General features: G+C 39.9%; 1 protein-coding gene across 1 annotated transcript; it reads right to left on the bottom strand.

Moving 5' to 3' along the window:
* Nucleotides 1-390: 390 nt before the first annotated feature.
* Nucleotides 391-25,425, bottom strand: LOC135469995 (receptor-type tyrosine-protein phosphatase U-like). The gene is made up of 12 exons (XM_064748676.1): nt 25,340-25,425; nt 22,856-22,981; nt 21,892-22,043; nt 19,503-19,638; nt 18,447-18,596; nt 16,167-16,266; nt 15,181-15,254; nt 11,332-11,472; nt 10,311-10,433; nt 7,418-7,572; nt 5,075-5,210; nt 391-2,049 (listed from the first exon to the last, which is right to left on the bottom strand). The coding sequence occupies exons 1-12, from the start codon at nt 25,406-25,408 to the stop codon at nt 1,975-1,977; spliced, it is 1,437 nt and encodes a 478-aa protein (XP_064604746.1). The 5' UTR covers nt 25,409-25,425; the 3' UTR covers nt 391-1,974.

Below are 25,425 nucleotides of genomic sequence, written 5' to 3'. Positions count from 1 at the left end.
CTTCCATAGGCCTACACATATCATGTAGATGTGTGAAGCATGATTCACTGGAATGAATATACATGTATGTCGCTCTTAACAAGAAACTTCACATCTCCCAAGAAAGTATTCATAGCGATTAAGTGACAGCGGGTTCCCTGTTCTTTTAGGTAGCCCCACAGTTCAGTCATAGTCAAAAATTTGCAGCAAACATTATTTTTTTCAAGTCTATATTTTAAAAATCTTTATTTTTTATTAACAATTAAGCAGTGTGAAAAAACTGTTTACATAACGTTCATATGCTCTACCTGAAAGCTAAAAGACAAAAAATATATCACTAACAGATTTAATGATATTAAATCTGACTTTAATAACAGTACTCTTCAACAATGGAGATGAACACACAGATCTGAAAACCCTTACTGATATTTTGATTTAAGTTTTGTTCAAAAAAGTATATTTAATATATTGCAGCATTTAAATATTACATATTATAATGACATTTATCAGTCAGCAAAATCACTGCACAGATATCCAAGGCACTGGTCCCTTGGTACATGGCTGAACTCAAGCATCAAGACCCTTTATGCACCATGGCCACACCCACTCAGGCCCATGGGCTACAAATGACATTAGTATAAAATCTAGCATGAACAATTCAGTACAAAGGTTCTTTCCCACAGCAGACAAATGCAGTCCAGTGCTAGTATAAAAATGTAGAAGTTATGGTTATATACAAAGATTTCAAAAGTTACTGACCAGAGTGATGCGAAACAGAGACAAGTCTGACTGACAGATGTCTGGGCAAGAATGGCCACATTGCATGATCAGTCAAAAATACATTCAGAGTTTGTGAATGAGTATTTGAAGTCCAAAGCTGACTGGCTACATCGAGCCATGCTAAGACAAGCACAGAATAAATTAGTGGGTTAATTGAACAAGCATTTTGAGAGTATACTGATCGTCCCAAACTGGTCTAAGCTTTCAGAATGGATCAGAAGGACGTAATAAGAGCAGAGAACAATGCCATGAACCTCTATGCCACAGATGCATACAAATAACTTTAATAAACACCTTTAATAGTATCATAAATGAGCCAAATGCATTTTTTAGCCTATTACTATTTGACATGATGGTTTCTAACAAAAAGTCTTCAAAACTGTCATTGTACAAAAGAGCAATAATCAGGCAAAAAAATGATTAAAATCAACATCAAAGTTGATCTGTAAAGGAAATATTTAGAGTATATACATCACCATGTCTGTAATACAGCAATCATTATGTGAACAGACAGATAACACGGCATGGACATCAGCTGTACATCAGCTGTACATTGGTGGAAAACGGAAAAAATGTCCCCAAACCTGGTGAAACTATGTACCATGCTTCAAATGCTAAAGCGTACAACTGGACAAAAACAGCAAATAATTTTGTTGAAAATGAAAGAAATATCCATGTAACACAAAACTCCAACTTCATCTGTAACTTGTCACCGTCAAATTACATACCAATTTTTAATGGGACTGATTGTGTTCACAAAAACAAATGGAAATTTGTTTAACGATCGAATGATTGTCCCCCCCCCCCCCCCCGAGGGGTTCTACACATATTGCACCCTCCAGCACCAGAAGGGGATCAAGTAATAATGGAAATTGCGAAGATATAATCCTTGCCCTGTTTTACAAGGGTATAACAACAGAAAAGAATAACTAAAACCTACTGAGCAATTGACAATAGTTTAAAATTTAAAACTATAGTTTAATAAAAATATTAAGAACTGATTTGTACACCAAATATTTTATATGAAATACCATATATAATAGATATAATATTTATTTTTTAAAATAATTACAATCCTTACAAACTGAGGTGAAAGCAAAAAATATATGCATACAGAGCATCATGTAAAGAAATCAAAGTCAATATTATGCAGTCAATTTTACAAAACCTGCAGAAGAGAGCCCCAACGAGTCTCCAGGAAAGTCCTGACTGGATTCATTTGAAGTTGGAGTAAGTTTGGAAGCTCTCCAAGTAAGCCAAGACAAGTTTGTGGAGAAACCTGAACTGCTCCTGTAAATGTTAAAAACATTAGATCTGTTATCAAATTCATAATATTTAGTTACATGTTTCTTTACTTCATTCTCCGAGTTCCAGTCCTACCATATTTCCCTTCGGCAAAATCAGTGAAAATTAGTTATTTGTTTTTTGGACTTTTTAGCTTTAATCATCTCCCAGACGAGAGTGAAAACACACTACAGGTGGTGACAACCCCTTGGACACACAAACAAACAGCATTATGTCTGTACAGGATGGACAGTTAAATCCTCCTTACATGTTAACTGTACTTCAATATCCTAATCAAAGAAGCTAGACATGTCTGAATTTGGCTTCTCCAAACAGCAGCAATAGCCTTCAACTAAAAGAGTACAATAAACATTAAATTTTATAGCTGCTTCAATACTGTTGTCTGGTGACTATTAGAGCTTATGTATATTTCACACAGGGATGTGGCAGTGAGCCTGTCACACCACCCATCACACCACATCAGTCCCACACCACATCAGTCCCACATGACTCATCACAACACATCAGTCTCACACCATCCATCACACCACATCAGTCCCACTCTATCCATCACACCACATCAGTCCCACACCACTCATCACACCACATCAGTCTCATACCATCCATCACACCACAACAGTCCCACATCAGTCCCACACTACATCAGTCCCACATCACATCAGTCCCACACCACCCATCACACCACATCAGTCCCACACCACAAGTCCCACATCATCCGTCACACCACATCAGTCCCACACCACTCATCACACCACATCAGTCTCATACCATCCATCACACCACAACAGTCCCACACCACTCATCACACCACATCAGTCCCACACCACATCAGTCTCACACCACTCATCACACCACTCATCACACCATGTCAGTCCCAAACCACTCATCATAACACATCAGTCCCACACCACTCATCACACTACATCACTCCCACACTACCATCACCTCTGCCACATACCACCCCTGCCATGAGATCTATCAAACACAGTCTGCCACAAGATCCACCTCACACATCACATACATGACCACCCTGACACATGTGACTCCTCCCTTGACTGCCACACATGTGACAGTGACCCCCACACACGTGACCGCAATCCCTCCACACATGTAACCCTGACCCTGCCACGTGACCATTACCCAGCCACAAAACTACATCCACAACAATACCAAGTCCACCACACAACCCATGCCTCACAACATCTGCCACACAACCCATGTCTCACATCTGCCAGACACCACCAGTCTCACAACTGTCTGCCACACAACCCATGTCTCACAACGTCTGCCATACACCACCAGTCTCACGACATCTTCCATACCTATATCACACACAACCAGTCTCACAACATCTGCTTTACACCACCAGAGTCACGACATCTGCCATACACATATCACACACCACCAGTCTCAGGACATCTACCATACACATATCACACACCACCAGTCTCAGGACATCTACCATACACGTATCACACACCACCAGTCTCACGATATCTGCCATACACATATCACACACCACCAGTCTCAGGACATCTACCATACACATATCACACACCACCAGCCTCATGACATTTGCCATACACATATCACACACCACCAGCCTCATGACATCTGCCATACACGTATCACACACCACCAGTCTCACGATATCTGCCATACACATATCACACACCACCAGTCTCAGGACATCTGCCATACACATATCACACACCACCAGTCTCACGATATCTGCCATACACATATCACACACCACCAGTCTCAGGACATCTGCCATACACATATCACACACCACCAGCCTCATGACATCTGCCATACATGTATCACACACCACCAGTCTCACATCTGCCATACACCACCAGTCTCACATCTGCCATACACATATCACACACCACCAGTCTCATGACATCTGCCATACACGTATCACACACCCCCAGTCTCACAACATCTGCCATACATGCATCACACACCACCTATCTCACAACATCTGTCAAACACCACCAATCTCACAACATCTGCCACACACATCTGTCAAACACCAACCATCTCATCTCACAACATTTGCCAGACACCACTCATCTCACAACATCTGCCACACACATCTGGAAGACACCACCCATTTCACAACATCTATCACACACAACTGTCAAGCACCACCCATTTCATAACATCTGTAACACGCATCTACCAGACAACACCCATTTCACAACATCTGTCACACACCACCCATCACTCATCTCATGACATCGGACCCACACATCTACCAGACACCACCCTTCTCACAACATGTCAAACACCACCCATGTCACAACATCTGCCACACACATCTGTCAAACACCACCCATCTCATAACATCTGCCACACACATCTGCCAGACACCACCCATCTCACAACATCTGCCAGGCACCACTCATCTCACATCTGCCACACACATCTGCCAGACACCACCTATCTCACAACATCTGTCACACACCACCCATTTCACAACATCTGTCACACACATCTGTCAAACACCATCCATCGCACAACATCTGCCACACACATCTTCCAGACACCACCCATCTCACAACATCTGCCAGGCACCACTCATCTCACGTCTGCCACACACATCTGCCAGACACCACCTATCTCACAACATCTGTCACACACCACCCATTTCACAACATCTGTCACACACATCTGTCAAACACCATCCATCGCACAACATCTGCCACACACATCTACCAGACACCACCCATCTCACATCTGCCACTCACATCTACCAGACACCACTCATCTCACATCTGCCACTCACATCTACCAGACACCACCCATCTCACAACATCTGCAACACACATCCACCAGACACCATTCATTTCACAACATCTGTCACACACATCTGTCACACACCACCCATCTCACGACATCTGGCACACACCACACCTTCATACATGCAGACACAAGACTGGATGCTTATGCTGTACATCCTCAACAATGTTGAAGTGAATCTTTCATGAACAGTGTACTGTACCAGATCTGTGATGATTTCAGGTCTGTGGATCCTCATCTGTTTGACAGTCTGCAGGATATTCACTTCTTGGTCCACCTTTAGTCGCTCTCGGACAGACGAGGCCACACAGAACAAGCCACTCTTTGTAACACCGTCTCTGTGATCATGACGATACATATCCCATCAACCTTCACTAGTACAGACAATGACATTAGACGGACTTCTAACTTAGATTTAACACATGAATGCCAAACTTCAGCTCAATACATAAAGTACTGAAATCATGAATTTGGTAATTTGCTGTAATTAATACGCACACAGAGCATCAGCAGTGGAACACTGTGCCACTGTTCTTTACATGCAGGTAAAACTCCAGATCAATATATGCTGTACTTTTTGAGATACAGAGATTTGGTAATAGGACCAAATAGACATACCCAATATGTGGAGTCAGCACAGTATCAAAGTGCCTGCACAAATACAGTACAATACTGCAGTCTTAAGCAGTAGTGTGCTCACTTGTGGACTGGTTTCTGGATGCAGTACTGGAGGTCTCTAGCATTATCAAACACCATCAGTACTCAATGAAGTCTCTTCTAGTTTGTGGATAAGCCTTGGCTTGCTCTCACTGCGTATAATTACAATTGCAGGCTATGGACTTGGGTTATAATTATAGGTTACAGATTTGGTTTATCTGGATCCAGATTAAAATTTAAGATTATAACTGCAGGCTCTGGATTAGGGGGCAGGATTATAAATGCACGTATAGGTTGTGGATTAGCATTACAACTATAGGCTGACGATTAGCATAATAATTATAGCTTGTGGATTAGGTTTACCAGACTTTGGAATAAAATGGAATATTATAACTAGATCTCTAGATTAAGGTTACAACTACACTTTGTAAATTCCAGATGTAGGTTATAACTACAGCTTATGGATTATGGTTATAATTACGGGCTGTAGATTTGGAAATATAGATATAGGGTTATGATGTAGTATAATAACTTCTGGCTGTGGATTAGGGATTAACTACAGATTATACCCAGATGTACTGTTGTAACTACAGGCTGTGGGATTGGTTCTAGGGTTATGATGTAGTACAATAACTTCAGGTTGTAGATCAGGGATTAACTACAGATTAGATTCAGATGTAGGGTTGTAACTACAGGCTGTGGAATTGGTTCTAGGGTTATGATGTAGTACAATAACTTCAGGTTGTAGATCAGGGATTAACTACAGATTATATTCAGATGTAGGGTTGTAACTACAGGCTGTGGGATTGGTTCTAGGGTTATGATGTAGTACAATAACTTCAGGTTGTAGATTAGGGATTAACTACAGATTATATTCAGATGTAGGGTTGTAACTACAGGCCGTGAGATTGGTTCTAGGGTTGTAACTACAGGCTGTGGGATTGGTTCTAGGGTTATGATATAGTACAATAACTTCAGGTTGTAGATTAGGGATTAACTACAGATTATATTCAGATATAGGGTTGTAACTACAGGCTGTGGGATTGGTTCCAGGGTTATGATGTAGTATAATAACTTTAGGTTGTGGATTAGGGATTAACTACAGATTATATTCAGATGTAGGGTTGTAACTACAGGTTGTGGGATTGGTTCTAGGGTTATGATGTAGTACAATAACTTCAGGTTGTAGATTAGGGATTAACTACAGATTATATTCAGATGTAGGGTTGTAACTACAGGCCGTGAGATTGGTTCTAGGGTTATGATGTAGTACATTGTAGATTAGGGATTAACTACAGGCTATATTCAGATGTAGGGTTGTAACTACAGGCTGTGGGACTGGTTCTAGGGTTATGATGTAGTACAATAACTTCAGGTTGTGGATTAGGGTCATAACTACAGATTAGATTCAGATGTAGGGTTATAACTACACTCTGTAAATTCAGATGTAAGGTTAAAACTACAGGCTGTGTGTTTTAGATGAAGGGTAATAACTACAGAACGTAGATTTAAATGTAAGTTTATAACTATGCTGTAGATTCAAAGGTAGGGTTATAACTAAAGGTTGTAGATTTAAACGTAAGATTATAACTACAGGATGTAGATTCAAATGTAGAGTAATAGCTACAGGCTGTAGGTCTGTCAGCAACATGTGGATGGTGACGGATTTGCCCAGGGCTCTGCCCAGTTTCCTATCACCATAATGCTGGCCGCCATTATATAAGTGAAATATTCTTGAGTTTGGCATAAAACACCAATCGAATAAACAAATAACTACAGACTGCAGACTCAAACGTAGTCTTATAACTACAAGATGTAGTTTAAGATGTAGTGTTATAACTACAAGATGTAGTTTATAATGTAGAGCTATGATGTAAGGTATACCCACAGGCAGTGAACTAGGATTGGCCTGTTCTGACTCTGTTGCTGCCAGCGTTCCACTTCTTCCAGTACAGACAGGATTCCAGTTGATACACTGGAGGACAGGGTGCCATCTGACCAAAACTTACACAGGAACTGTTTGATTGTAAACTTCTTGTCTTCCTGCAGTAACAAATATCAAGAAATGACAAGACAGGTACCCAGTACACATGTACATGGCATATGTAAAGCTGAAACACATACATTTATCCCTTGATGCATACATGTAGGATTTGTTATCAGCTAATACATATACACCTATGTATCACTAAAACCTTTACATTTTGTAAAGGCCACTTGTCTTCCATCCCTAATATGGTGTAATTTATTGGTATTTCACATGTCCTCAGCAACATTTATGGTTTATCCAAGCAATCCAATTTCCTCCAGAAATAAAACTGACAACCAGTTATAAGTGAAACATTTTTTCTGGTACAACATCAATCCAATACATATATATATATATATATATATATATATATATATATATATCAATAAATATACTGATATCATGTTACCATGCTATTAGTCAGACATTAGCTACAATTTTTCATTTAGTTATTGTTATTTTTTCTATTATAGGATGGGAGTCTCCCATATGTGAAGTATACATGAGATCAGCCTCTGGTGTACGTACAGGTGGACCTTATACAAAAGACAAGTCTGAGGTGTACGTACAGGTGGACCTTATACAAGAAACAAGCCTTAGGCATATATACAGCTGGACCTTATATAAGAGACAAGCCTGAGGTGTATGTACAGGTGAACCTTATACAAAAGACAAGCCTGCAGTGTACATACAAGTGGCCCTTATACAAGAGACAACCCTCTGGTGTACGTATAGGTGGACCTTATCCTACAAACAACTCTGCAGTGTACGTACAGGTTGACCTTATACAAGAGACAAGCCTCTGGTGTACATACAGGTGGACCTTATACAAGAGACAAGCCTCAGGTGTACATACAGGTGGCCCTTATACAAGAGACAAGCCTGCGGAGTATGTACAAGTGGCCCTTACACAAGAGACAAGCCTGCTGCATACGTACAAGTGGACCTTATACAGGAGACGAACCTGAGGTGTACATACAGACAGCCCAAATACAAGAGACAAGTCTGAGGTGTACATACTGGTGGCCCTAATACAACAGACAAACTTGAGGTGCACAGGTCGCCCAAAACAGGAAAAAAAACGGGGATGCACAGGTGGCCCCATACAAGAGACAAACCTGGTGTATACAAGAGACATGCACGAGGTACAGAAGGTCACCACTTACAAGAAACAAACTGCAAGTGTACAGGTGGCCCCTACAAAGATTGAAACCTGAGGTGTAGAGGTATCCCCATACATGAGACAAACCTGAGGTACACAGGTAGCAACACACAAAAGACAAACCTGAAGTGAGTATAGATGACCCCATACAAGAGTCAAACCTTAGGTGCACAGGTGGCCCCATACAAGACTCAAACCCTAGGTGCACAGGTGGCCCCATACAAGACTCAAACCCTAGGTGCACAGGTGGCCCCATACAACAACCAAACCTAAGGTACATAGTTGGCTCACGCAAGAGACAAACCCCAGGTGAACAGGTGTCCCATATGAGAGGCAAACCTGGTGTATACAAGAGAGATGCACGAGGTGCAGAAGGTCACCTCTTACAAGAAACAAACTGCAAGTGTACAGGTGGCCCATACAAAGATTGAAACCTGAGGTGTAGAGGTATCCCCATACATGAGACAAACCTGAGGTACACAGGTAGCAACACACAAAAAACAAACCTGAAGTGAGTATAGATGACCCCATACAACAGTCAAACCCTAGGTGCACAGGTGGCCCCATGCAAGACTCAAACCCTAGGTGCACAGGTGGCCCCATACAAGAGTCAAACCTTAGGTGCACAGGTGGCCACACACAAGAGGCAAACCTTAGGTGCACAGGTGGCCCCATACAACAACCAAATCTAAGGTACATAGCTGGCTCACGCAAGAGACAAACCCCAGGTGAACAGGTGTCCCATATGAGAGGCAAACCTGAGGTGTACAGGTGGTCACACACAAGAAGCAAACCTTAGGTTCACAGTTGGCCCCATACAAGAGGCAAACCTTAGGTGCACAGGTGGCCACACACAAGAGGCAAACCTTAGGTGCACAGGTGGCCCCATACAACAACCAAACCTAAGGTACATAGTTGGCTCACGCAAGAGACAAACCCCAGGTGAACAGGTGACCCATATGAGAGGCAAACCTGAGGTGTACAGGTGGTCACACACAAGAGGCAAACCTTAGGTGCACAGGTGGCCCCATACAAGAGGCAAACATTAGGTGCACAGGTGGCCCCATACAAGAGGCAAACCTTAGGTGCACAGGTGGCCCCATACAACAACCAAACCTAAGGTACATAGCTGGCTCACGCAAGAGACAAACCCCAGGTGAACAGGTGTCCCATATGAGAGGCAAACCTGAGGTGTACAAGTGGTCACACACAAGAGGCAAACCTTAGGTTCACAGTTGGCCCCATACAAGAGGCAAACCTTAGGTGCACAGGTGGCCACAAACAAGAGGCAAACCCTAGGCGCACAGGTGGCCCCATACAACAACCAAACCTAAAGTATATAGTTGGCTCACGCAAGAGACAAACCCCAGGTGTACAGGTGGCCCATACAATAGACACACCTGAGCTGCACAGGTGGCCACATGCAAGAGACAAACTTGTGGCTACACACAAGAGATAACAAGGATAACTCAAAGGTGCATACAGATGCCTGAAGCATGTGACCATGTGGATTATTGTCCAAATGGTCATATTATCCAAAGGATAATCAATTTGTTAACAACTGGATTTACAACTGAATGACATACACACCTCTTTTTTGTAGGTTATTTGTAGTGTCCTCACATCACACATGTCCCCTGCTTCTATCTCCAAAGTCTCCACAAGAAATGGCCCAAACTCTGCTTCACTTTCTGGCCAGTACTTCACTGCCGACTGTCCAACACAACAAGAATCGCATAACCACACTGCAACAATATCTGACACATAACTAAATATGACTTGCTCCCCACACTAAAACATCTTATGCTGGGATGAGAGAAATTACACAAGGAGCATAAAAGACAATTCTTAAACTGAACATATACAGATTATTGGTTTGTATGGCCCTGTAAGGAGTCCAGGCCCCAGGATCACAAAACGATTATGTAGAATTAAGTCAAAATTTCAAATCACTTTAAAATTGTTAATTCTTCCATAACAAGGTCAAAATATTGCTTGAGAGCGTAAGTTCCTGTAAAAAAAATTTCAGATAAAATAGCGGAGAGGAACATAAAAAGTCTAATGATTAAGGTAAAACTGCTTCATGATCCCGTGGCCAGGTGCTCCATTGCCAAGACAAGAACATGCAGATCCATACAACTATTTAACCTATGTACTATACGCTCACTTACATTGTATAACAGGTCTGATTAAGAAAAAGTTAAAAACAACACAAACACCCAAGAGTGGTCAAAAGTTATAGTCAAATATAAAGCTATACATCAAACTAAACACAAGTTTTGGCTGTTCGGCCTAGCTACAGTGTATGTTGTAACTGTACATTGATACTTGCACCATTTCAGACTTTCCATGAAGAAGGAAGCAGTAAATATTAGGAGCTATTTCCCACAATCTAAATCAGTAAATAAAATGAAATGTGCTGTTGTTGAAAATGCCAGACATGCTATGTGGAGGGCTTGCCCTTGATAGAGTGAAAAAAACCTGGCGCACATGGAAAAAAATTAGGCAGGTTTTGGATAAATGTACTGACTTAAAGATGCATCTGAACCTGTGAGGGCTGGATTGTACCATTCCAACAGCACCGCTTCAACTAACAGATCCAGCGACTTACCTTGTTTGGCTTGTCTTTAGACAGGACATTGAGCATAACTATGGAGCTGACATTTTGCTCAAAAACAAGCCGCCAGAAATCTAGTACTGTATTTGGCAGGGGCGTTTGAGTCAGAATAAAGGCTCTCTTCATTTTATACGCCTGTGCATAATAACAAAACAAAAATATGAGATTTCATAAAACTATGACAGCATTCACATACACTACCCACAATGTTTTAACTCTTAAGTGCAAACCTTTTTGAGCTATAAATATATCTTATAATAAATCTGAGAAATATTACTGTCTAAACTGAAAATAAAAGAGCCATTGTTGTAACATTTCATCTGCATAAATTATCTCTTTAAATGCCAGTAGTCCACTACTTAAAGTTCAGAATCTGTTGTCCAGGACAATTGAAAAATGAATTCACATAGCCAGTATGTCTGTGCTTTGATGAACAAAAGTGTGTTTACTTCACACATTGCTCAGTTACTCCTCACCCTACATTTACAAAAATCTAAACAGTCTACCAAGTGTGTAGTACATGAATGTCCTAATTACTGCAGTTCTTCAACCTTTTTCGCATGTTTGCATGGCGTTTATTCAAGCATATTCCCAAGGCATTATTCTGCGTTGACTCATAAAATTGTACTTTTTGTGAAGCCCTGAAACTGGCAAATCCAACCAATGTAGCTTTGCCTCCAAAATGAAATGACGAATAGGCACAGACTGCACTGAAAGTTGCATTTTCATATGCGAAAAGGCTGAGGAATTAGGGTTGTCAAGTTCAGAATTTGATAAATATCAAACTAATGCTTTGGGCTATGATCACAATGATGAGAAGAATGCAGAAACCATCTCTCACATCTAGTAGTTTTGTCATTTTCAGCACTAGCCTTCTAAGCTAGTTCCAGAACTTGTTTTTAACAAATTTTTGGGCAAAATGGAGGAGTTCATTCTTAAACAGGAAGAAAGCCAAAAATATCATGCCTGATATCAGTGGAAATAATTTAGAAGTCAATGAAATGTTTTTAAACTGTGAATGGGCCACTTGGCACTTGCAAGTAAATGCTGTGCAACTTAAACAGCCAGATGAGCTCCCTTAAGATTCTTCACAAGGTTTCACAAATCCATAAATCCAGGACGTTTCATAAATATTAAATACAGCTTAACAGTCTAGATGAACTTCCCTATGGTGATGATAATTAACATGTATAATGAAGCATACACATATATTGTATTATGTGTGCTTTGTAAGTATTTAAGGGTACACATATATTGTATTATGTTTGCTTTGTAAGTATTTAAGGGTACACATATATTGTATTATGTTTGCTTTGTAAGTATTTAAGGTATTACAATGTGGTAAGCATCTCTGCATTCTGTTGATTAGAACATTAGATATCTGAACAATCCTTTCTCGATTCGATTCTTCAAATCATAACCGGCAATATTTCACCCAAATCAGGAACACAGAAAGGAATGGCCTCAGACCCCTGGACTGAGTAGTTCAAAACTGTATTAGCTAATACTGCTATTAAGTCGTATTTTATGCTAAAAATTTTAGCCAAACTCAGCAGCCAATGTAGCTGTCCCAAAGTCATATTGTAACAGCCACAGATTTAGTTCACATTTAATAATTTTTTTTACTCAATTGTTTTTTTTAGCCAGATACAAAACTGAAGATTTGGCCTAAAGTTAAGTCTGATTTTACATGTCAGTCTTAAAAAAACAACTGGACCCTGGACTGGGATAATCAGTTCTCACTTCCTCGCTATAAAATCACTGTGGCAAGAACAATTAAGTGTTTTCTTCAACCTTTAACTCAAGCATATTCTGAAGGCATTACTCTGTGTAGACTGATAAACTTCCACTTTTGGTGAAGCCCTGAAAGTGGTCAATTCAACCGAAGTAGCACAATCACACTAAACATTGCTCTGCCAAATGCAAAAAGGTTAAGGGACTAGGGTAGAACCAACAAGAGGTGTGGTTTTCAATGTAAAAAGGTCAAAGTGTCCATAACAGAAATGACAAACAGGATTGATAATTCATAGAATCCTGTCTGATTCAGCAGTTAGTAAACTTGCAAAATATATGTAGAAGCCAGATAGAAAAGTTAAAATTTTAACATATACAGTGTAGGTGTAAATGGACATCCAATAAATAGAAGCTTAACAGAAAAGCTGAAATTTTAACGTATACAGTGTATGTGTAAATGTACAACCAATAAATAGAAGCTTAACAGAAAAGCTGAAAATTTACCTTCTAACATGCTTAACGACATATATAGCTAGGAACTGAATAGAAAAGCTCAGTTTTTAACACCATGATGGAGACACAATCAAAGATGGTGAGTATCCATTCTAATTTGATAATCATACATCATATCATTCATGTATGCTCAAATACAATGTATTTTCTGAAGGTAAAATCCAGAACATTAAATGTTCACCAGATCAAAAGGTATGCATCATCCACAAGAGTCTAACATGTAACCTACCACTTTCATGATTCTCCTGAATTTAGTTTTCAAGATATGAGCAAATAACTAAAACCCTGAACTGTAATAGCTAAAAATATGACCCTCCTCTTCAGAGGGTATAACCAGGTAATTTCATTCATTATATATTCCATGCTAAGTTACACAATTTACAAAACTTATGCATAAATCAAGCTGATTTTTTAATTTGACCTGAGGGTCTATAAAATGAGCCTGCACAGAAATTTCATCAACATCAGGCAACATCTTTCATCCGTTATTGCAGGCAAACCAAAGAAAAACCAGAATCAAAGAAATCCATAAAAAGGAAAACTGTTGTTAATCTCAGACAATATTTTGAGAAGCGTGGAAAACGAGAATCGTGTACTAAGAATGAAGAAAGCCACTAAATATGCAAACCTTCAGCAAAGGGTCTACACAGTAAAACTGCACATAAGATTTTATCAAATCAAACAATATTTGGAGCAGTTATATACACAGGCAGCATGGAATGCAACCACTAATCAGAACAAGGGAAACTGTTTAATGTGTAAAAATTATGCACACCTCTGGGAGTTTTTTTTATCAGAGCAGATCTGAGGGGCACAACAACAACATCAATACAAAATATTAACAACCAATGAAATGATGAAATCACCCAGATCATTAAATATGAAACAACTGATTTTCGAATCCTGTATGAGGGCTCATATACTTAATGAAGCTTCCATTTACATGATTCTTATATTTAAAAACTAATCTTCAACCTACACAAAACCTGACTCACAACCTATGGGAGTCAAGGGCATGTTAAATGCAATCTCTTATGTACAGGTCAGGCTGGTTTTTAACATTAGTCTGAGGTTACACAAAACTATCCTGCACATACAACTTTCTAACAATCGGATAATATTCAGATGACAGAAACCAATAACCAATAGGTTTAACGTAATTTACTGAATATGCCACCCTCAGTATGCAAATCAAGCTGGTCTCCATACTTGATCAGTCCTGAAGTCTCCCATACCCAGTACAACCTCTTACTTACATGATTCTCCTCCAGTTATTTTCAAGATATAAGCAAATTGGACCCACTGACCCATGGACCAAGAGAGCATAGATCACCCAATTGCTATTCCCTCTTTTCATGATATGCTACCATATACATGTACGTTAATTCTATCCCTAATTCAAGCCCATGATCTGTGATCTAAACATAACCTTTCTATTTTCTATAATACGCTGTCCCATACACCTCTCAGCTAACCAGAAAAACACTGATATCTTACTTTTTCCTATCTCACAATACATGTATCTCACCATAAGTCGTACAGGTGGGGCTAAAATGGAGCTTCAGAGATAAACAGAAATGTCCTACAAGTACTCACAGGCAGGAAGACGGCATTGATATAATCACTTCCCCCTGGGACTGGAGTGGACAGGAATGGTCTGCTAGAATCGGCTGTAAAACAAAATGTTCACTGGTTCAGCAATCTGTCCTCATCTACAGTTCTGGCCTCACCTAGGGGAGTTCTGGCCTCACCTAGAGGAGTTCTGGACAAGGTATAATACTATGGAAAACACTTCAAGCATTGTCCTTAACTCTGACAGGCTTCTTGACCTATTAAATATTGTGTTTTTCACATGTATTATTTTGACTTTATAATTATAGTATTGTTTCTCAAATTTCTGGTTAAGGGCAAATTATAGTATTAAAGATTATTGAAAGTAACAAAACAGCATTGTCCTGTATACACCCTTCTCCAGTTGTTCATCTAAAAAGTTTTCAAACCCTTTATTTACCAGTGGAAATATTAATTATTAAATATTAAACTAAATGTTAATATAAATATACAGCGTTCGAAAACGCATTTTGCCAAGACAATTTTTCATAAGCTTTTGCCTCACCTCTTCATGAGATTTGCTTCATTTTGAATTCCTTATGTCTATAAGTTTTGACGATACTTTGTCAAAGGGTTAATGCTAACATTCTTCCTTATTAAAGAGTATACATGCACAAAATTTAGTTGATCTCTGTTTGTATTCATTTTTAGCTCGACCAAACAGCTCTATAAAGAATCACCATGTCTGGTAGTCAAATTTTGGACACTGTTTTTGATGATTTGTTTTCAAGGTTGTTTCCAAACACTAGGTTTACTACCTGGAGAGAGATACATCTGGAATTACCAAGTTTTGGTGGACTTCTGACCCTAGGCCAGATTTACAATTGTACCAAATTATTTTTCTGTGTAAACAGTAAGTTTTAATGTTTCCTATTTACAATGTTATATACACATAGATATACACAACAACAGCAACACTGCTTTAAGACAAGATTTATTTGACGTGTCAAAAGTTAAAAGAAGTTCGGAACCTGCTAAAATCTTGGCACTTCTGTTCTTGGATTTATTTTCAGGGTGGAGAGCTGCTTTAAAATCAGTCTTTCTCAGGGGCACAGTCATCTCCTGCAATGCCTGGGGAGAAAATAATTTATTATACACTTGAAAAAAAATCCCCAAATAATATAAAAACATAATGTAATATTATATAGGAGTACATATCTAGCATCTTCTGAATGCAATAATAATATTAGGACTTTGCGGCTTGATATTCAGTTTGTAAGGTTAAGTTTAAAGCTCAATTTTGTGGTAGGAAACTGAACATTTTCATTTAAAAAGATCCAATTTCCCTTTAAACAGTAATTTAAACTACTTTTTTCTCTTCACATCTTTTCTGAGAAAAATTGGTCAAAACTGAATACTGATTTTAAAAGGCAGCCTGAGAATAGCAACTGTCACTCTCCACGTTGTCGTGGTAAAGAAAACCACAAGTTCCAAACATTTGCCTTGTTCAGTCTCTTCATTACTCATGGTATACCTTTAATCTGTTTGATTAGATCAGCTCAGTAACACGAAGAGTAATATCTGTAAAAAATACTGTGTGACTTCAAGATGTACTTTTGCCTGGCGTACATGCCATATGCCATTTTTGTTCTCGTTGGCCCAGTATCTGTTTTCACTTCGCCATCCTGTCCAAATGGCGGTGGGTTGGGTCAAAAAATGTGTTGTTCTTGGGAAAAGGGGGCAGAGAAGTAAAGTAAATATTCTCTACTGTATCTGAAGGAATTGGGGAGAAAATTGGGGACTGTATCACGCAAAGTTTGCTAAATCCTTTCTAAACAATGGCTACAGTCCAAATCGGGTGTCAGCTGCATGTGGCTCTTACCTCTCAGTTCACCTGCACAAACGACACCCCACAAATATTCCACTCAGTAATGGCACGCGAGACCCAAATTCATGAGAAAGCGAACTATTTGAAAATGGACAAATAGTTTCCTCTTTCCAGGTTTAGCGCACATTCACCATCCAGGCATGTTAACTTTGTCAAGAACCATAACTAAGGTGATAACAAAATGGCTGCTGCTTCAGTGATCACTATGAAACTGTGGCTGCTGCTTCACTGATGATCATGAAGCTGTGGCTGCTGCTTCAGTGATGATCATGAAGCTGTGGCTGCTACTTCAGTGATGACCATGAAGATGTGGCTGCTGCCTCAGTGATGACCATGAAGCTGTGGTTGCTGCTTCAGTGATGACCATGAAGCTGTGGCTGCTGCTCCAGTGATGACCATGAAGCTGTGGCTGCTGCCTCAGTGATGACCATGAAGATGTGGCTGCTGCCTCAGTGATGACCATGAAGCCATGGCTGCTGCTTCAGTGATGATCATGAAGCTATGGCTACTGCTTCAGTGATGACTTTGAAACTGTGGCTGCTGCTTCACTGATGACCATGAAGCTGTGGCTGCTGCTTCAGTGATGACCATGAAGCTGTGGCTGCTGCTTCAGTGATCACCATGAAGCAGCGGCTGCTGCTTCAGTGATAACCATGAAGCTGTGGCTGCTGCTTCAGTGATCACCATGAAGCTGTGGCTGCTGCTTCAGTGATCACCATGAAGCTGTGGCTGCTGCTTCAGTGATGATCATGAAGCCATGGCTACTGCTTCAGTGATGACCATGAAGCTGTGGCTGCTGCTTCAGTGATGACCATGAAGCTGTGGCTGCTGCTTCAGTGATGACCATGAAGCTGTGGCTGCTGCTTCAGTGATGACCATGAAGCAGTGGCTGCTGCTTCAGTGATAACCATGAAGCAGTGGCTGCTGCTTCAGTGATCACCATGAAGCTGTGGCTGCTGCTTCAGTGATCACCATGAAGCTGTGGCTGCTGTGCCAATACCAAGCGGAATATACGGTGTTGTGTGTGCAGGTAACAGCCACTGATAGCTGACACCTGCTTTGGATTGCTAACATCAACTGTAAAGGACTCATCAGACTTAATGTATGAATGTACCATAGGTTGTCTGCTTTCGCTAACGCGTCCATTTATACTTAAACAGTTGCCAAATTCACTTTTTTAACACCAACAATATCAAACATTTCTTATGTTTTTTACAAAGACCCTGCCTTAAAAATAGCCACTATAACATACACTTTCATACTTCAGATACAAGAAATATCCCACTTTTAATCATTCCTAGTCTTTGGAAACGTTGAGATAATTTTGGTGTTTTCACATATACCAATTTTAAGTAACATATTATCATTTTAACCTCATGTTATTTGTGTAAATATGTATGCTGTACTTAAGCCTGTTCTATACCTTAAACTGCTCTTTCAAAGGAGTCTTGCCCGTGGTGGGGTCAGGGGTCTCCCAGCTCTTGTATGTAGCCTGGAACTCTGCTGAGGGAATAGAGCACTCACTGAGTTTGAGTGCTTCTACAAGTGCTTCGTGTAGAAACTGGTACTGCTCCTGAACAGAGACAAAGAACAATGTTACATTATCAACAATATGAAGAGTAAATTATTACTACGTAGTGACAATACACTGTTCTCTCCCTTTTCTTCAGACATACATGTATACACACTCTATCTGGTGGGCGCAATAACCCAAAAGCCTCTCACTAATGGCTGTCACAGCGAGTTCAGCTCATGCTGGCTTCCTTTCCAGCTGCATGTGGGAAGGTCTAAAAGCAGCTGGCAGGGTAAATATTCAATCAAATAAATAAATAAATGAACTAAATTCACACTATGCTACTCTGTATTGTTGCACATGCAATCAGGTTAATAGAAAAGTCTACTTTTTTATTTCAGTTCAACAACATATTTAGGGGTGGAAGTGGGTCATCTCATCATCTCTCACACTTTTGTGCATTTTTATTGCATAAGGCACATGTACTTGACAAATCTGATGACTTTCAGTTACAGTTTAATTAGCGAGGGCTGGATATGAACCAACCTCAATGGTCAGCCTTAATATTTCCCTCCTCCAAATGAAGGTGATTAGTGCGTTTAGCGTTTTCACCCATGATGTATTGTTATGGCTTGAAATGCCAGGGTTAAGCTTAATCGCCGTTAGTCATCAATTATTAGAGCTCTTCAGAGTTAGTTATTTATTTATTTGATTTGCGTTTTATACCACACTCAAGAATATTTTACTTAAATGACAGCAGCCAGCATTACGGTGTTAGGAAACCTTGCTCTACCCTCGACCATCTGCAGTGTGCTCGCAGACTTTCCCGTGTACAACCAGAGAGGAAGCCAGCATGCGGTGGTCTTGCACTCACAGCGATCAAATTAATGAGAGGTTCCTGGGTCACTGGGTAACCACTAGAGCACAGAGACCTCTGTCCACAGTTATTTGTGCAGATGAACTCACCTGGGTCTGGATCATATTCACTCGCTGTTTCCTCATCAGAGTCACACATGCAGGCACATCTACATGTCCTTCCTTTTTAGCTTGGTTTATCAGGTAGTCCAGCCCAATAAAGGTACCAGTCCGACCAATTCCAGCACTGATAACAGACATCAACAAGTTCAATGGTAAGTGACAACAGAAATTTGGCTGCTTGGAAGTTCAGCTATCCAAACACCCTCCTTCATTTCTTCCAGAGAAACCCATTTGTCTTCTCCATACTAACCTGACAACATCAGGGCCCAATATTTACCTTACCATGTAGCAAAGAGAGATCCATACTATATGACACCCTAACAAATGAATGAATGCATGGATGCTTTTACTTTTTCAGTCATATGAAGATGATGAGTCATTAGATATGCGTACACATAATGTGTCTTTTGGCAGGGTGAGTCCATGCCGCCAGTACTTAAGTATCATGCCGAAGACACCAGACATGACACCCCACTCAGTCACACTATACTGACACCGGGCCAACCAGTCCTGTGTCCTTGCTCTAACCTCTAAGTGCTGAGTGCCAAGCGAGGCTGCAGCAAGTACCATTTTTAAAGTCTTTGGGATGACCGGATCCGGGTTTGAACCTGAGTCTCCCGACTTCAAGGTGGATGCTCTAACCATTAGGCCACCGAAGCGGTCTCTGACACCCTAACATGTTCCAGGTAATCCAACAATCAAATATAAGAACCACTCCTGATGTGGAGGAAAATCTGTGTTAACTTGACTGTATAATTGGGTATACAGTATTGCATCACAATCTGCTATTTTTCCCCTCCTGTATTTATTATTTATTTATTTGATTGGTGTTTTACGCCATACTCAAGAATATTTCACTTATACGACGGCGGCCAGCATTATGGTGGGTGGAAACCGGGCACAGCCCGGGGGAAACCCACGACCATCCGCAGGTTGCTGACAAACCTTGGTGAGAGGCTCCTGGGTCATTACGCTGCGCTAGCGCGCTAACCGACTGAGCCACGGAGGCACCTCCCCTCCCGTACCCAGTAATACTACCGTCAGCGCTACTCGTCTTATTTGAAACATTTACTGACAAACAATGTTGGTTTGGACCGCACAATTAAAAATGTTTGTTTCATTGGCAGAATGGATACATTTTTATTGTCAGAGGAGGACGCACCAGCAACAAAAAAAAAAAACAGAACTGAAAAATCATCTGATTTCTGGACTGTTCTATCAACTGTCGCTGTTTAAGACATATTTGTGTGGTTGGTGAACCTTGAAAAAACAGGAAGATCTTAACAAATATTAAGATTGGAGAAAACAAAAAGATGAATTACAATTTTATTTCTTTTATTATTTTTTTTTTTCAGTCTCAGCTCACCCACAAGTATTGACCTCTAAACCAAAATATAGTAGTCTAAGAATGAATGACACTGTCATAAATAGATATTATTCTCTAATTAGACAGTGCTGAGATCTTGCCATTAAATCAACAAGAAAGGCCAAGATTATTATACTGTCACAATTATGCCTGTTCATCGTATGTTTAATGAAGGATTGCAGAGCAGTGACTTCATATGTTATGGAGTGGTAAATCATTGCGGTGATAAGAGACAGTACTGTGGGGAGATCATGCACAAATTTAACACAGAGGTTTTTGACATGCAAATCACGAACTACATTTGGCAATCCATGCAACCCTGTGAATGACTCAGGAAAACGTTGAGGTACCAGTATGAGGGTAAAAACCGTCTTGGTCCCTGTCATGCAAATTGCACAGATGATGGGGTCTGTGTACCACTACCACTCGGATGATGAAATATCTGTGTACCACTACCACTCGGATGATGGGATATCTGTGTACCACTACCACTCGGATGATGGGATATCTGTGTACCACTACCACTCAGACGATGGGGTATCTGTGTACCACTACCACTCAGATGATGGGATATCTGTGTACCACTACCATTCAGACAATGGGATATATGTGTACCACTACCACTCGGACGATGGGATATCTATGTACCACTACCACTCGGACGATGGGATATCTGTGTACCACTACCACTGACAGCATCCGATCCCCTCTCAAAATACCTATCCTTACTTCGTACGTACAGGCGAGCTAAAAAAATTGTTGTCTAGTTAACAGACGGGAAATTAAGATCCAACTCAACTCAACCTCAAATAACAACGCCACTTCACTGGTGTTATACCCCAGCGTGCTGGTTCAATCCAAAGTTGTATGGCGACTCAGAGCAACACTGTATGACAAGTGGAGTGGAGATGAGTGACATCCTAAACTCTTGTGTATGCTGAGCTTTAGAGGATGGGCTGAGTGAATACTGCTTTCATTCCTCTGTGTTATATTACATATATGTGTATATACCTGCAGTGGACAACCACTGGCCCTTTCAGAGGTGACCGAGCAGTCAAGATCTTCTCACGGAAGTTCAGCAGAGGTGTGGCAAACGAAGGCACACCATGGTCAGGCCAGGACGTGAAGTGAAACTGTTTTACAGTTTTGGTTCTCCCTTTTTCCTGAGAAAATAAAAGCACATTTAGCAATGCTCGGAATAAAGTCCTTTGTACGTGTTCCTGACAGAATAACTACATATTGTCAAATAGTAAGACAATTTCTTAATTGCTAGATATAGACATATACATGTATCAAGTTCACCAATACTGAGCAGAGTTATCTCCCCTATCTACATGCCCTTTCTTTGGTTTTTACATACCCTAATCCTTCTAATTTTTGGAACAGATAGAGATGTGGAAAGTAGAATATTACATTTCTTTACCAGCCTTTTGAAAAAGTAAAGATAGTATGCAAGAAACCATATATTTGCATATCCTATCCCTAAATAACCTTGTAACTAATAAAGTAGGCTTATAGGTTACACATGCGCAATTCAGGCAATTGGGTCCAAGATTTACCTCCGAACTGAAGAGTGAAGAAGCACTGATTGGGTAGTGCTGCCACACAGACAGTTTAGGTTGTTGATGCATAATAAATAACTGCCTTGTTAGTTTGCACCTAATAAAAATATATCAGATTATTTGCCTGTTTTGGATAGAACTGAAAACTTTTTTGCCAGTGTTACTTCCCACTCGCCTGGAGGATACCAACGTAACAAAATACTATCACTTCACTTCCAGCAAACCACAGCTCATAAAATAGTGGTCATGCTAAGTTGATTTTTTGATATGTTATAGAGAAAAGTGCAAGCTGCATGTGGGGGTATGGCACTGTACCACACGAAAGTCATATTTTTGAGGTTGAAGTTGACAAATTTACTGTATAAATAGTAAGGAAAATCAATGCACTCGTTTAAGGCAAAGCTGTGCCTTACATTGGCATGTCTCAACTGCAGAACCCTGATGACAAAGTCTGCATAGGTCTCCTCATCCAACAGAGTCACCGTGATCAGGCCAAGCTCTAAAGAACCGGAATTTGGCCAATACTGCTCACATTTTTTCTGAAAACAAAATTAGCAATAAAACTACTCCTGCACACTGATTAATGTATGAAGTTTTCTAAAAAACATTTATTTATTTCATTGATGCTTTACACTGTACTCAATAATAATTCACTTACACAACGGCGGCGAGCATTACGATAGAAAGAAACCAGGCAGAGCCAGGGTAAAACACACGACCATCTGCAGTTTGCTGGGAGACCTTTCCAGGTATGACCAGAGGAACCCAGCTTGTCCAAAAAGTATGAATGGTTTTCACACTAGCTATGTGGTTTCCACTACATGTACTCTACATGGCTACACTACATCTGTATTATATACCTTATTTCATATATCTATTGGTTTTACAATTCATATAACTGACAAGCCAGGTGTGGTAACTTCCTACTAACAACTTCCTACTACTCGTTCAAACCAAACAAGCTGAATTCGATGGGGGTTTGTGGCTTCCCCTAATAGGTGTGTGTACTTTCTTCTACCAGTAAAAGTTAAACAACCCAAAACTATATACAAACGCATCCTTACTGTACCTGTCATAATACTCTAGTTAAACTGCAACTACAAAATTGTACTAGCCTTTGACAACATGTGGTCCCAGATTCAAATCCAACGATAAGTACTGTTGGTTTCACAGCAGCTATATGACAGGTGGGCCTCCTCCGTCATGATACAGGCTTACAAATTCTTCAACACAGTGTTTAATTACCAATCCAACATATGACTAACCAAGTAAACTGTCCCCTATTTATTCAGTAAACAATACAAATCCCTTCCCCCAAGGGATGCTCCGGATATTTGTCACTAAAAGTGCTGCATGCATGGCATGACACTTTATACACTTGCAGATCTTAAGATTTGAGGTATGTGATCAATCTCACTCCCTATAAATGACTTTAAATTAGCTAAATGAATCAGATGTGAATTTGCATAGTCTTAATGATGTCATTTAATGACAATAATTAGGTCAGTAGATCAGAAAAAAAATCTTAACAACTTCACTGAAGTGAATTTAGAGTAATGTATAGCAATCAAATTTACGGAATCTGCAATTCTCCTTCCATGTTTGATGATATTGATTAATTTTAATGATAGATCAGAACAAAATTCCCTTAAATGATACTACTGGAATTTATCAGGAAGGAAAACTGATGTGCGTCGGAACTGCTGACATTTAAAATGTCCATGACTTGGTGGTCATGTAATGATGGTACACATAGTTTGATCGAAATTGAGCAATTAGATTAGGTTAATTAACAGTGAGCCTCAACAAAAGCCTAAACAGTCAAAGACAACAACTCTGGTCACATTTCCTCATAGAGTTAAATGATATCAAGCATATCATACATTACTCTCCTTGAATATTATACATAGGCCTATAGTGCAGGCCGAAGAATGGGATATCAGGAATTGTTAGCACGATAGGAATATCACTTGTTGAGAGCTGACAATTCCTGATACCTCATCCTCACACGCTCTCTGTGTTTTATTATACCGTAAAAACAAGGTACTTGCTCAACTAGTACATTAAATCAAAATTAGTACATTGATAGCGAAGCTAGCCATCATCCAGTTGTTTACATTACAAACAAGTGGACATCAGAGAGGCACACAAAGGGAGTTAACTGCAGCTGAGTAAACACATGATTGTTGGATATTAGCATGAGATCGTTGGCTATTGCATTGTGAAGGTGGGATAATTACTTTCTGAGCATGACATTTTTTTTGCTTGAGGGTGTGATCGTTGTACATGATGTTTTGCAGATTACCCTGTGACCAGGTGTGGCAAATGAGTCACCAACTTGGTATATGTTATTTGTGCGTAATTATGTTGTTTTGTTTACTTACTGTTAATTTTTTCAAAGTTTATTTTGAATTAGAAACTCAGACATATTGTGCAGGTATTGTGATTATGTTGTATGGTGCAGAAGTTCTTTGCTAAATGTTATTTTGATTGCTACATTAATTTGTGATAACAAAAATGTCCTTAGGGTCTACTGATTTTACAATGGTACCGGTATGAATACCCTATGAATATATGTGTTCAAAGGTAGGCAATCTGTCTATAAAGACTTTTCACTTGCAACCTTGTTCTAAAAAGTGCCATGAGTAGACGTCTTTTTTTGTTAATATTATTTTCGTCAGAACGTGCTTAACTGTGCTGTCTCCCTGAGTTGTCTCCCTTCTGTAGGACTGTCACCCTTGTCTACATATCTACATATCTTACAATGACCACATACCTTTGTATCCTATAATCACATCTAATCATGCTTTCATATCCTACATTAAATGCAGCTGTAACATCATATCCTATACTACATGGCACTGTACCTTCATATCCTATATTAAATGGCTCTGTACCTTCATATCCTCCATCAGGCTGGTCAGCATGACTATCTTGCCACAATCCTGTTCCCAAATCATTCTCATGAAGTCGTTTATTATGA

This window comes from Liolophura sinensis, chromosome 7 (genome assembly GCF_032854445.1).
Source record: "Liolophura sinensis isolate JHLJ2023 chromosome 7, CUHK_Ljap_v2, whole genome shotgun sequence".
Lineage (NCBI taxonomy): Eukaryota > Metazoa > Mollusca > Polyplacophora > Chitonida > Chitonidae > Liolophura > Liolophura sinensis.
Note: the sequence above shows the minus strand (reverse complement) of the source record. Positions and strands in the feature narration are given on the sequence as shown.

Excerpts from the sequence above, each read along its gene's own strand:
- LOC135469995 (XM_064748676.1), bottom strand. The coding sequence starts at position 25,408 with ATGAGAATGATTTGGGAACAGGATTGTGGCAAGATAGTCATGCTGACC. Across the intron at positions 22,044-22,855 it reads TGCAGTTGAGACATGCCAAT|GAAAAAGGGAGAACCAAAAC; the intron begins GTAAGGCACAGC and ends TTATTTTCTCAG. Across the intron at positions 15,255-16,166 it reads AAGTGCCAAGATTTTAGCAG|CCGATTCTAGCAGACCATTC; the intron begins GTTCCGAACTTC and ends TTTGTTTTACAG.